Source organism: Trachurus trachurus (genome assembly GCF_905171665.1).
Source record: "Trachurus trachurus genome assembly, chromosome: 17".
NCBI lineage: Eukaryota > Metazoa > Chordata > Actinopteri > Carangiformes > Carangidae > Trachurus > Trachurus trachurus.
The window spans coordinates 9,156,459-9,171,242 of NC_139900.1; the positions used below are offsets into that span (position 1 = coordinate 9,156,459).

General features: G+C 46.8%; 1 protein-coding gene across 1 annotated transcript in view; it reads right to left on the bottom strand.

Annotated features, from left to right (window-relative positions):
* Positions 1 to 14,784, bottom strand: part of LOC311000124 (supervillin-like) — a 60,494-nt gene that overhangs the window by 40,452 nt on the left and 5,258 nt on the right. Inside the window, exons 6-12 of the mRNA XM_083990758.1 lie at positions 12,506 to 13,397; positions 6,045 to 7,436; positions 5,436 to 5,615; positions 5,235 to 5,272; positions 5,082 to 5,143; positions 4,224 to 4,360; positions 3,959 to 4,042 (exon numbers count right to left, since the gene is read on the bottom strand). Of these exons, the coding sequence (XP_083846884.1) occupies positions 3,959 to 4,042; positions 4,224 to 4,360; positions 5,082 to 5,143; positions 5,235 to 5,272; positions 5,436 to 5,615; positions 6,045 to 7,436; positions 12,506 to 13,397 (2,785 nt within the window). The remainder of the gene's footprint in view (positions 1 to 3,958; positions 4,043 to 4,223; positions 4,361 to 5,081; positions 5,144 to 5,234; positions 5,273 to 5,435; positions 5,616 to 6,044; positions 7,437 to 12,505; positions 13,398 to 14,784) is intronic.

The window sequence follows — 14,784 nt, forward strand, 5'->3', positions numbered from 1 at the left end:
CCAGGAGCTTTTGCAGAAGTGGACAGCCTGGGAGGAAGAGCTGAGCGTCCTACCACAGGTCACCCTCCCCCGACCATACTTGCCTAAGGAAGTGGACCTCTGCAGTCTTCACAGAGAGGTACACATATTTTGCGACGCCTCTGAAGAAGCGTATGGCTCAGTCGCATACCTCCGGTCCACTGACAGACATGGTGGAGTGCATCTCTCCTTCCTGATAGCTCGCTCCAGAGTCGCTCCCAAGCGGTCCCACTCCATTCCCCGATTAGAACTTTGTGCTGCCCTTACCGGAGCACAGCTCGCACAGGTTCTAAGAAGAGAACTCACTCTCAGCATCGACCAGATGATCCTGTGGTCAGACTCGACGACGGTGCTGACCTGGTTGAGGTCCGAATCCTGCCGATTCAAGGTCTTTGTCGGCACCCGCGTGGCAGAGATTCAGGAGTTGACCGACGGACAGGTTTGGAGATATGTCGACTCAGCCAGGAACCCTGCTGATGATGTGACCCGAGGGAAAGGATTGAGAGAGCTGGTTGAGCCCAACAGATGGAGTCAGGGACCCTCCTTTCTCCTGCAGGGTCCTGATTCATGGCCAGAGGACCCCTCAGTTGACCAAGCCCACGATGCATCAGAGCTGCGCAAATCTGCCTTCTGTGGGGTCACTACAGTTGCCTCGAGTCAGCCTGCTCCAGACCTGAGCCAATACAGTTCCTGGAAGGAGCTGCTGGAGGCGACAGCGCGGGAGCTTCATGGGGCGGCCGACTCCAACTGTTGTCCTACTGCCGAAGATTATCGCCAAGCTGAGCGGTTGATCCTCCGTAGAGCCCAGAAGGATAGTTTCCCACAAGAGTACAGCTTGCTGAAGGTAGGGAAGCCGGTCTTAAGAAGCAGCCGACTTCTCACTCTATCGCCTGAGCTGGATGAGAGTGGAGAGCTCATCCGTGTTGGAGGACGTCTCCGTAGATCGGAGGACCTGGAGCCGACCGCTATTCATCCACTCATCCTAGACCCAAGTCATCAAGCTACTAAGCTTCTAATTCAAGATGTTGACATCCAACTCCATCACCCGGGTCCAGAGCGGGTGTTTGCGGAGCTTCGGCGCTCATTCTGGATTCTGCGAGGGCGTGAGGCGGTTCGGCGGCACCAGTACGGCTGCGCGGACTGTCGCCGCTGGAGAGCCAAACCAGCCGTACCAAAGATGGCAGACCTTCCATCAGCCCGTTTGCGCCTGTTCAAGCCTGCCTTCTATTCTACAGGGATGGACTGCTTCGGGCCCTTCGAAGTCAAGGTAGGCCGCCGGCGGGAGAAGAGATGGGGAATCATCTTCAAGTGCCTTACCACCAGGGCAGTACACCTGGACCTCCTGACCGCCATTGATACGGACGCCTTCTTGATGGCCCTTCGTCGGTTCATTGCCCGCAGAGGAACACCTGCAGAGCTGTTCTCCGATCAGGGGACAAACTTCAAGGGAGGAGAGAGGGAGCTCCGGGAGGCCTTCGCGGAGATCTCTCCTGCATTGAAGGAGCACCTTGCACCACAGAAGATCGCCTTCCACTTTAATCCCCCCGCAGCTCCCCACTTCGGAGGGGTGTGGGAGCGGGAGATACGCTCCATTAAGAGTGCACTCTACGTCACCGTGGGAGCTCAACCAGTCACGGAAGAAGTTCTTCACACAGTGCTTACGGAGGTGGAGGGGATCCTCAACAGCAAGCCCCTGGGATATGTGTCTTCCGATGCCAGTGACCCGGACCCAGTGACTCCTAATGTTCTTCTGATGGGGCGGCCGGATGGGTCGTTGCCTCAAGTCGTCTACCCAGAGAACGAGCTCATCAGTCGCCGACGTTGGAAGCACTCGCAAGTTCTGGCGGATCACTTCTGGGCCCGTTTCATCCGACTCTACGTGCCGAGTCTTCAAGGCCGCCAGAAGTGGCAGGCGTCACCAGCTGACATTGTTCAAGACTCTGTGGTGATGATCGCTGATCCACACCTTCCCAGAGCCCTATGGCCCATAGGGAGAGTGATCAAGACTCATCCGAGCCCCGATGGTCACATTCGGTCAGCGGATGTGAAAGTGAGAGAAAGGGTTTACACCCGGCCGGTTGCTAGGCTGGTTGTTCTCCCTGCGCTTCCGTCTGGAGAAGACGAGGACAATTCCACTCCTACGACCTCATCCCAACCATAGACTTTGTTGCCTTTATTGATGAGCAAATGTATTACATTTGGGGGCGGCTGTAGAAAAGGCCACAAAGTTACTGTGTATTTGTTGTTGTTATGATGTGTTAGAGCGCTAGATGGTTGATGTGCGAGCGGAGCCCCCTGCTGGTATTATGACGTAATTGGCCGCACTCGTTCATGTGACGGTGTTTTCTGGCTGCAGTGAGTGAGGAGTGAGGAGTAACTGTCGGGCCACCTGTTCGTGCTATGGCGACTGTCTGTGCGTGAATGAAGCATGTAAGTACGTCTGGATGGGTTATGAGAGTGTTGGATGTATGCTAGTGCATTTGTGAACATTTGAGCTGTATGTTGTGATTGTAGCACTCGCCATGCTATGGCCGTTGTGGACGCTAATGTCCGCTAGCTTAATTAACGAGCGAGTGTAACGAGTGTCACGTGATATGCCCGTGTTTATATTGATCGTTATCATGCTGGTTATTCAGCGCGCTGTTGCGCAGAGTACTGTGTTAATTATAAGAGGGATTTATGACTGTGTTCATATTATGTTTCTCTGATAGTTCTGGTTAGCTAAGCTATTTACCTAGCTTTAATTGTGTCAGTGCTAAATGCTACTGAATCCGAGCTAAGTGGTTTGATTTATTGATGATTATTTACTCATTCATTTATTTGTCATTTTATGTTTAGAACCACAGAACAATCGCCTGTAAGAAGAGAAATAAACAGGATCAGAAACAGTCAGTGGCCTCCTCTTTATTCAGTCTCTGAAGATTCGGCTTAAAGTGGTGTTCTGGCCGACACACCGAAGTGAACTCAGTGATAACCCCTGTGCCAGCTGCATACACCTAGTGTCTCCACTACAGACGGTGTGTAGAAAATTGGCGAATTATCGACTTTAAATGAAGTTTCCCTTTAATGAAAGTCTTGTTAAATTTAAGGAAACTAATCTGAGACAACAATGTATTCCTGCACTGTCTGAATATCCAACAACTGAACATGCATGCTCCCAGACAGGTAAATAACTCTGACAGCTGTGTCCGATTACAAGCGCAGCAACAGAGACGTTAAGTAGATCAGCGCACATATGCCAGATAATCATATAATGCACTCATATATTTGCAGGGGTTATGGTGATCTCCCTGCAGTGCGCTCAGTTAAACCAGAGTTGGTAAACAAACCGCGGGACACGTGAACCCAGTCATGCAGTGGGGCTTTAACTGGCTCAACCTCTGACCTTTCCATAAGATATGCAACCTATTTCTTTGCTGACATTTGTGACCTGCTGCATGTGGGAAATGGTGCACACTAATAAATAAAGTAATGCTTGGAAACTGCGCATGGAAAGTAGTGAATGAGCCATTGTGTAAACACTGGCTTCTTTCCCCTAAAAGGTGCACACACAGCTATTACACAGCACAGCACGGGCGGGGGCAGATGTGACGGGGGTTAAAATGAGCTGGATAAACAGATCTGCACTGCGGCCAGGAGAGGGAGATGGTGAGTTAAAGGCCTCTGAGGCATATTAACATAGTTTAGAATTGATACAAATGAGGCATGAAGTGGGAAGGATGAAAAACGCTGCCTAGTATCAAGAAAAGGATTGTTTTGATTCTGGCTTAAATGCAAAATGTAGGGTAATAGTAAATAATCCAGCTGGTAACATCCTGTGAGTCATCCAGTTAATGCTTTAACAGAACTGAGATGTTGAAAATCACTGACGACTTTGATGCAATAGACACTTTGCACACACACACATATGTAGACACAACACAGCCCGGCCCTGTTGTACCTGATGCTAGTCACACTGGTGTTGACTACAGTGGTGTTGGGGATGCAAACTACGGCCATAGGTTGTGATGAGGCAGCAGGATCGCTTAAAGGTGGAGAAGAAAAAGATACAAAAAGGTACAAATGGAGAGAAGAAAGTGAAATATAGATCATTCAAGAGAAGCAAAAAAAATAGTAAATAGTTGACAGGGGTGCAGGAAAAATACAGAGGAGAAAGAAAAGAAAAACTAAACTACAGCTATAGGATAAATATATATAAGACCAACCTCGAAGCGTTGACCACCTCCTTGTTGGTGACGGGTTGTGTGTGTGAGCGGTCCTGAACTCTTCGGAGACGTCTTTCAACGGCAGCGTTTCGAGATCGTGGTTTGGGAATACTTCCATCCGATGTCCTCTCCAGCTCCTGGAGGGAGATGTCGGAAAACAACAAAACTGTTTTATTCTGCTACAGTATATGTATTAAAGGGATAGTTCAACATTGGCCCAACAAACAAACTGGCCCATTGCCATAATCCCTATAGTCATAGCAGTAGGTTTATTACCCTTAATTGTTGGTGCAAGCTATTTTTAGAACGGCGGAGCAGAGCACCACGCTATGAGATAATAACAGAACATTACCAGACGGAGTTGTTTTAGAAGTAAATTCATGCAAAACCACTGATGCATGTTGCCTTCAGGGACAGTTTTTCATCAAGCAGTCTCTGCATTTCCCTCTAAAACAACTCTGTCTGGTAACGTTGTGTTATCTCATAGCGTGGTGAATGTGCAGGTCACAACTTGTCCACCAGAGCGTTGTGGAGTTGTTGGATTGTGTATTTGATGAGTTTGATGAGGGAAACCAAGAAATCCCATGAGCCTCCGTAGCGTAGCTCTGAGCAGCTCACGGCTCTGCTCCGCCGTTCTAAAAATAGCTCGTACTGACAAATCGAACACACTGCTATGACTATAGGGTAATGGGCCAATTTGCCAAAATGTTGAACTATCCCTTTAAGAATCACAGAAATATCTATCTGAATGTTGTTAATCTACACACAACTTCGTCTTTTGGTGTTGAAATTATGAAATTCAAACATTATTAATCTTAAAATGTACTGCATGACTTAATTGTTTAAAAGGACGTTTACCCTGAAGAGAGACCTCTTGGCAGCCACACTCATCTTAGCTCGGTCATCAAGCTTTTCTTCATCTATTGAAAACATGAAAGATTCACATTATATGGCATCAAATAAGAAAGATCTGTATATGTGTTGTGCATGAATGCAACAGAGTGAACTTACCTTCGTTGTCCTGCAGCTGTGATGGACTTAGACGTGACCTGCAGAGAACATGAATGCATGGAAGCATCAGTATGAATAATGCATTTTTTAATTTTTTTTTTAAGGGAACAACTGGAACCACTGGATATTATCATGCTCTGCCACACAATTCAGTGATAATGAAGAGCTCCTGCAGGTGGCTACAGAGAGCCTCTCCTGTACCTATCGGACTCCAAACGCTCTGCGGAGGTGATGGGCTGGGTCCTAAACCTCTCCGACATGCGACTCTCTCCTGGAGTGATGTAGCGTCGAGGCCTCCGAGCGCCCCGGTCTCGATCGCTGATGCTGCTGCTGCTAGCTGGCTCTACCTCCATTGCTGAGAGATCGACTTTAGTCGCCTCACTTTTGGGGCGATGGGTCAAATAAGACGGATTGACGAAGACAACGAAAAGGGACAGTACAAGTAAAAAAAAGAAGAAAAAAAAGAATAAGTTGGTTTTGATGTTGTTTTGGTAGATTAACAGTTTACCAGATCAAACATGGCCTCACACACTGAACACTAATTGCAGCCTAACTGTGAAGAGCCATTACCCAATGTTAACATGCAGCAGGAGACAACTGTCAAAGGATCAATTGCAAGAACTGAAACACAAAATTGCAAATGGTGATATTATAAAGATACACCCTGACACATTTCATGCCTCAGAGTTACGTTCTATCAATTTTATTTTCCCTAAATCATCATTGGATTATTTGTTGCAGCAGCTCACTAATGCAAGAGTTAGACAGTTACTTAGCGATGCCACACAGAGACCATGCCGCGGGACCTACAACTCGGGTTTCCGGTTGGCATTCTCCAGATAAGAGTGTCGCAGCTGTGCCACCGACACCCTGGTGTCCAAGGTGCCCATCTCGCCGTTCGCCATCCCCGAGGCCGGAGCGGCGGCGGCCCTCGATTTCTCTCTGCTGGCCGCTGCCCTCTCCATCCGGTACAGGGCAGAATGCTGACTGATGCCGATGTCGGACATGGAGCGGATTCGCGTCTTGGGTTTGGGCCCTCCGCTCGTCTCCAGGCCTCTGTGTTTGGCCTGTGGCAAGGAGGAACCCTTCTGGAGGTAGATGGCCGAGTCAGACCTCTGCTGCGCCGATGGATCCTGCTGCTGCTGCTGCTGCTGAGGATGATGATGATGATGCCGCCTCGGAGGCTCCAGCTCTTCATCTGGTTGTTTCCTCTGGAAGTCTTGATGCTGACTCGGAGGCTCTTGTCGTTGGAGATCAGGCTCCAGCTGCCTTTGAGGGTGTTGTTGCCTTTGGGGCTCTTGCGGCTGTCTCGAGTGGTCGTACTGATGCTGCCTCTGAGGGTCTTGTTGGTGGATCTGAGCACTGTGTTGCCTCCTTCTGGGTTCATACTGCGGTTGTGTCGGCGGCTCTTGATGCTGACTCTGGGGCTCTTGGCTGTACAGCGGCTCTATGGGTTGATGCTGCCTGGGCTGCTGGTGAACGGATGAGAGGGAAGGCTGCACGGATCTAAATCCTCTCTCCTCTTGGCTATCGTGGCTGGAGGCATGCTCTCTCCCCCTTTCTCTGATCCTCTCAACATTTCTCTCCCTTCCTCTCTCCCTCCCCCTCTCCCTTCCTCGCTCCCAATCCCAGTCTTCCTCTCCTCGACTCATCCTCCTCTGCTCTGGGCTGTAGCTCTGCCAGTCCATATCTTCGTGACGGCCTCTATGAATGTCGTCCACGCTCCTCTCCCTTCGACGGATCTCCGAGGGCAGCACAGCCTTCCTGCTCTTCAGAAGGCCCTCCGTCTGGGCCTCCTCCTTCAGAGCCTGCCTGGCCTCTGATCTCGCCTCCTTGTGGGCGGCAAAGATCAGGTCAGAACTCACTCTCCTCCGTGGCTGCACCTCGGGAGGTCCGGGAAGTTTGGTGGTGGCCACTGGGGCAGGCATGGCCAAATATGGCTGAGAGTCCACGGCGGGACCAGAGTGCTGGTACTCGGGGGCGGAGGAGGGATAGGCCGCCTGGCCGTGGGCAGCAGGATGGTGGCCCGGGCTCGGCTGGGGAGGCTGGTAAACAGTCCTTTGTTGGACGGGCTCTGAGTGCTGCGGCGTGTGCTGCACAGTGTTCCCCTGAGTACGATGTCTGTGAGCCTGGTGCCTGTCTGGACTCCAGTCAGGCCTCTGGACAGTTTCATCCCTTGACAATCGTTCCCTTACTCGGATTCTTGGGAAAAGGAATGGATAAGGGTCACTGAATATCCAGTTCAATGAAACAACTACAGTACGGCGCTCTGCAGACTCAATGAAAACACTCGCACCAGCCACAATTTTACGATCCAACAGTCTATTTTCAGTAGAGGGGGTGTATCTGGTACCTCAGGCAGCTCAAATCTAACAACATTTGGCTGATACTGATTTTGAATACTCTCTAGTTAATTCTGTCTTATCACAAATAGGGATGTCACGATTGTAGATTTTCTTGGTGCGATCATTGTCAGAGAAATAATCACGGTATTACGATTATCACGATTATTATGCATTAATTAATTTCACAACACTGTGTATGTGTAAAATCAAATATAGTCTAGCCTAAATAATTGCAATGCTAATTATTTACACAAACATTAATAAGAACATTAATTATATTCCTCAGGGGAAGTGTTTGAATTATTCAAGTCATTAGTTGTCAATCGTTTTTGTTTTTATTTACAAATGACACGCAAACTTTTAAATTCCTACCGATTCAATGTTACATTAGGTAAAGGGACCAGTATCTGTGCATTTACCTTCACATCTGTTCCGATATAATCTTTTTTGTATTTAGGAATCTTTGCGATAAATTAATTGTGGTGTTTTATACCGCGATTAATTCTGAAAACAAGTAATTGTGACATCCCTAATCACAAATATCATCTGCAAAGGCTGTTCTGAGCTCAAACACGTTGCACAAAGATTTACAGCATTACACCGTCATGGGACCAACATGAACCTCCTAAATCCCACATCAGGATTGCAACAAGGTCGAGCAGCAGCAGCAGCATGACCTGGGTTTGAATTTTAGTATTTTAGTTCAAATGACTCTCTCTCTCTCTCTCTCTCTCTCTCTCTCTGTTTCTCTCTCCGTGCCAAAAAAAAGTAATCCAAACTATTTTCATCTACAACTTCTGACCTGTGGTGGCCAAAGGTTGCTCTAATCTCATTGTAGACCACTAAGCCAGACATAATTGATGGGCCTCTGCTTTATCTGACACGGCATGAAGGACTTAAACAGTGCTCTTGCTACATGAGTACACACACTAATACTAGCAAGCATAAGCAGCTGATAAGACCACAAAGGCAGTCAAGTGCCAGTGGCGTGAGACAGACATTTATACCAGCTGAAAAGTGGAGTAGAGATACATAAAAATAAGAAAATAGCCTCAGACAATGTTGGATTCCCTTTTTTTTGGACTTCATCATGTGAGAGAAATCGATGAAACCAATAAAGCTATACAAACAACTAAATTTATCCATGCGTCTATGGATTTTACATCTCCATAGAGCACAAAGGTTGGTTATGAACCTTCGTCTTTTCATAAGCTATCAGCTTAAGCCAACTGTGCTTTGCATCCGGGCCACCGTACATTCCTTATGCAACGACATTGTCAAAGTCACTGACGGGGGTTCAAGACTCAGATGTAATTTCATAGGGGTTAACAGGCCAGAATCTGAGTAAGAAGCCAGGGTGTGGGGGTTGGGGGGGTGGGGGGGTGTGGGGGTGCAGTGTGAGAGCGAGTCTCAGCTGACAAGTGCTGAGTCAGTGGGTCTGCGACTGACTGGGTCAGGGTCTGAAGCTGACTAATGTTGTCACCCCATCAACTCCGGTTCACTAACACCATTCGACTGCTGAAGACGACCAGGCCACACACAGTCACACTAATTTAACAAGAATGTAGGGTGGAAGTTGGGTGAGGGGTGTTACTGATGACAAGGTGTGAACACACCCAGAACAATGTAGGTACTGGAAAACCGACCACAGTGAGATCTGACTTTTAGGGTCAAAGTGCTGAGTTGGGCTGGTGATACACTGTATATATATTACCTACGTATATCCACAAGTTTCCGAACGTCATCTATGGTCAAACCCGGAAGTCGGTTTTGCCGGTTTGGTGGAATTATACGTTTCCGTTTCCAAGGTTTTCAGTCGTTGTCATAGTTGCGGTAAATGCATGGATCTATTAACGCTGGATTTAACACGGATGTCAATTTTTGTGATATCCACTGCTAAAAAACTGGTGTGATGATCCATGCGTTTTACAGATTTTCATTGAAAAAAAAAAATGAAAAAAAAGAAAAGAAATCCATGCATTTACCGCAACTACTGAAACCATGGAAACGTAAACATAAAATTCCACTGGAAGAGCAAAACCGGCAAAACAGGCTTACGTTTTTGACGTTCGGAAAAAGGTGGATACCAAGTCATGTTGGTATTTGTCCAAATAATCTACTGTATATTGTGTCAATAAGATTATTTGACTTTACCCATCTTTAAATATAAATATCATGATCAACATGTACCAAATACCTGCAATAACCAATGAGAGTGACCAGATGGGAAGCATCGCCAGCTGAATGTTGTGTACTTTTACAGCTCACAAACTTGGCAGGAAAATACAATAAGAGCTGCTGGTGGAATTAGTTTATTTATGACATTTAAGATTTCAAAATCATCTAGCATGTGTGTGCAGCTTCATCAGTTTGCTCTTTGGCAATATTAAAGCCGAGACTTTGATTTTTTTTTGTGTCTATAAGGTCTAATGAACAACATTGTTTCAGAGTTGATACATGAGGAAGAAGGAATGGATTCATGATTCTGACACAATTCCCTAATTAAACAAGACATTTTCGAGACAATTGTTTATGAATGAACTTTTATCTATTTTTAAAGTGGTAATTTTCAATCAATCAGTCAAGTTTTGTACTTTTAAGTAATAACATATAAAAAAAACTATAAAAATCAAACTGTAGTTGTCCTAAAACTGATCCTTGGTGTACTCCGTATGTAACATTTTTGTGCTAGAACGAGGCTCTAGACAAACCTATTTTAAAAGTAAGTGGTGGTTCACAGTATTAAACAATGGCACTAAAGATTTGCCAGTGTCAAGATGTATTCTGTGTCTCTCACTGCTTCAAACAGGGCTGTGTCTGTGCTATTATTCATTTGTCCTTAAACTTTAGATCTTCCCATCTAAGATTTTACCACAGTAGAGACTGACCTGTTGAAGAAAACCAGGTAAAATGAGACTTCATGTCTGGTAAATCTTGTTAAATCTTAACCATGAGACTAAGTTAGAAATGAAAGTTTGTCAGTTGAAAAATGAAAATGATATAAAACCCCAAACGACTGTTATGACACCAATTAATATGGGGAAGTATTATTGAATGATGTGTTATAGGTTTTTATATGTTGGACAGAGTTAGCTACTTGTCCACCGGGAATGTGTTTCTTTTTAAAATAAAGGTTGTACAATTTCCAAGGCTCTCTTTTACCTAAAGAATTGTATTTAATAGATCCCTAACACTTTTAATTGTTTATAGACACGTAAATACACTTTTAAAAGATTCATGGAAATGCCCGAGAGCTGCCAGCTAAAAAAAAAAACACATGCACCCGGTGGATGTTTGATGTTTGATGATAGGTCTTCACACTGACGACATCCTGAGTGGACAGTACCTTGAAGGCAAGCCGAAGACTGTCTGAGTGTCGCTCTCTGAGTCTGTGTTGAGAGACCAGTCGCTCTTTGACAGCGCAGCCAGGCTACAGGATGATGTGGTGACAGTGTCAAACCCTGAGGGAAACTTCTGATCATTCTTTCAACGATCAAATCAAATTCAGCTGAACCATGTTGAGCAGATATATATAAATAAATCAATAAACAGCATTATTTATAGGCTGTAGCTCAGAGTCCAATCGGTCACTTAATGTCATCAAGTTAAATCCTTCATCAGTAGAAAGTGACATAAGCACTTAACTGTCAGATCAGGGTCATCTCTCAGGGTGAGCGGGGGAATCATATCCCCTCCCAAAAAGCAACCCAGCAGTTTTTTTTTTTCCTGTTGCCCCCGTCGGCCTTTTCCCTGATGAGCTCCCCAGATCACCTCTCTATGTGAAACTGGAGCAGGGCAAGCGTGACGGAGCAACACCCACAGTCTAGAAAGATCCCGACGCCGGCATAGCGGTGGAAGCAGCCAGTCTACAGCTCGGACCAACTTCACCTTCAAACAATTGTCCTTCAATACCTCGGCTTTGATTGTGCCGCCAATTGCGCCATTGTTGGTTTGAGATGGATTGTGTTTCTACAGGAAGTTACTAGCAAGTGGACTGATTATTATCAGTGGGACTACACTGTGCTTCATGGCGGGGGTTTGAATTCTCTGGGACTAAATGTTCTCTAAAAATAACACTGAAGTGAAGACACAACATCAGATTCTTCCGGGGAAGATTACTTCATCACACACCAAACAGAACCACCCAGAGAGGAACTTCATGACCTCTAAAAGACGCTTTCCCACTAAAATTTGCGGGTCGACGCAGGTTTTTTAAACGCGGGCTAACAAACGCTAACAATTGGCATTTGGCTCCTTTCCCATTGACCAAAACGAGCCGGGTCTGGTGACGTCATCACGCTGGGATCGCGTTGATGATATCATAAATGTGACAGAATTCAGGGAAGTAAACAATGGAGAGCAACATGGAAGCGAGTCAGGCGGTGGTCAGTGTTCTTTCTTGTTTCGCACTTTTGTCGGTCCTCAAAACGATCGAAAGGCAGCGGACACAAAAGAAGCTCACGAAACTTTCCAGTGCTGCGATATGTTGATCAAATCCCAGTCTGGAATGCGAGCAGAGCTTTGTTTTGGTACGTAGACGGCGCGATGTTATGACGCGGGCGTCACGTAACGCTCAACGTCATCACGTAAATTAGCGGGTTGACCCGGGTCTGGCGTTCCCACTGCAAGCCGATCGGAGCCGAGCCGAGCCGAAATGGGTCGGTGCGCCTTTCCCACTGCCACCAAAAGCCGATTGTTAGCGGGTTTAAACAGGTTTTTTGTCCAGTGGGAAAGGGGTATAATGAGGGCGTGATGGTGCATTTAGGCTATTCTCTTGGGTATACATGTATACTAGAGGACGTTCTACCATCTATATCATAAAAACTACACTTCCTGAGGGTTGTTCTCCCTAAAAGACTTCGTTTTCTATCACATTTAAGAGCTTGTGACGACCTTACGACCTTTACGATGAGGTTATGAACTCACCCCTGTCTGTTGAGGATGCTCTGGGCCTGCTGCTCTATGAATAAATCCCCAGGTGAGATGCCGTAGCGAGCGGAGGGCAGGGAGGCCCGGCGGGCGGTGCGAGGCGAGTTGGGCACGGCGGCGATGCTGTAATCCCTGGTGGCGGCGGGGCTCGGCTCCTGGTGGGCGGCGTCCTGGTGGTGTTGGGGGCTTTGTTGTTGTTGTTGTTGCTGTTGGTGGTGGTGGTGGTGTTGGGGAGGAGGATGCTGCTCCTGCTGGGTTCTGCTTCTCGACGTTGCCGAGCGCTCTTGAGCTCCTCCACGCCGGTAGTTCTCCATGTTCATCGCTCGCTCCCGCTCCGAAAATCTGCTCGGCCGTTCTTGCGACGTCGGCGGCAGCAGCGGGGGAGGAGGAGCTTGGTTTGTGTGGGCGGGACTCGATGTGGGAACAGGTGCAGCGGACGGTTCTGGATGAGTCCTCATGTAAACCCTGCCCACCCCTGAGCGGTACGGCGCCTTGGGCTCCCGTCCCGGCTCCTCTACTACTTCCTGTCTGTCTCGCCTGGAAGTCGTCGTCGTGTGCCTCTCGGGGGTTTCGGGCTCCCGGCGGGACCGGTACCGCGGCGAGTAATCGATGTCCGCCTCTTGATCGAGGAGGATGCCGTAACGCTCCGACAGCTGGCGGCGGCGCTCGGCCTTGTAGCGGGCGATGCGTTCGGCCTTGGAGCTGAGGCTGGTGGCGTCGGCCGGGCCGGATGTGGGCGTAGACGGGGTGGACAGTGTTACGGGGTCGACGTACACCAACACCGGCTCGGGACGGTTGCTGCCGACTCCGCCTTTGACCTGAGCCGATCGGTCCGGAGATGACACCTGCTTCTGGGGCGCCTCCAGATCCTCTCGACTGTAGCGCCTCACTGGTGGTAAAAAGGTAGAAATACTTAACACAACATTGTGACAACCAGGAGTTATGCCAAATTCATGCCACATGGGAGACACCGGTATCTCAAACACCGTTCACAATCAACCTTCATCGACAGTTACAATTGAACTTAAGTATTTTCGTGAAGCTTTGATGCTAGATAATGTTAGGGTGAGTTCCAATTCCTATCTTGACCCTCCAGCTCGACTCTTAATCTTAGTAGCCCTCAAAACCAAGTGTTAAGGGCTATTTTGTGACTTAGAAATGGGACACCCCTTAAATGCAGATACGTCTTCAGACAGTTTTTTCGCCCAAGCTGCCAGACTACTAAATAAACCAACCTAACAATCAATCCAAATGGACAATGGCCTTGTAAGCTGGTCTGGATTCTTTTAACTTCCCTTTAAACCCTTTAAACCTTTTAGGTTTTAGTATTGTAATTTATTTACTGTCTCCTTTTAATTTATTTATGCATATTGTGGAGCACCCCCCCCCCAACACAAACATTTCACAATGTATGCACTTGTACATCTGAGTGACAAATAAACTTCTTGAATCTTGAACCCTGCCAGTTTAATCATAAGCCACAAACGCAGCTCTATCATCAACGGGTCCATCAGGTCCATGTTTTTGTAGCTATATGCTAACTAACTCAACTAACAAATAATCTATGAATTAGGAATGTATGTGATAAAATAAATGTTATGCAACAATGAGGTAAATAATCCATAAAATGTGCCTAAACTGAGATAAGACGATGGTTTTCGTAATATTTATATCTCTATTAACAAAGAAAATACTGCATTCTGGGTAGCCCTTGCTCCCAAGGGTGGTGTCGGAGAATCTCAATATTGAGGCTATACAGCCCTTAAACTTGTCCCTCAACTAACATCCTGAGAATCGGGACAGCACTAGTACTTTGTGGGAGTGCGCATTTTTGAGGGTTAAAATAGGAATTGGAATTCACCCTTACTATGGCTCAAAAGGTTAAAAAAAAAATACGGATGACATAACACACCATCTTCCATCCCGCGTGAGAAAAAAGTCATGCATCACAAAAATTCACATTTAACAAAATGCAACAACATGCAAACAAACTGCAAGAATTCACTAAAATTAACGCACAGGAACTTGATATTTACTTTAGAGACAATTTACTTTATTTATCAGATGAGGAGGTTGTATAAATCTGTCTGTTACGTCAGCACCACGGACAGCGCCATGGTTTTATCAATACACAGCACAGGTGTATGTTGTGGCTGGAGACAGAGGAAGGCAGGTGAACAACAGTTTGTGCTAAAATGTCTGTGTCTGAACTGGAAAAATCTGTAAAATTTGCACTTTTTTTTTAATCACATACATTTCTAATTCATACAAGAACA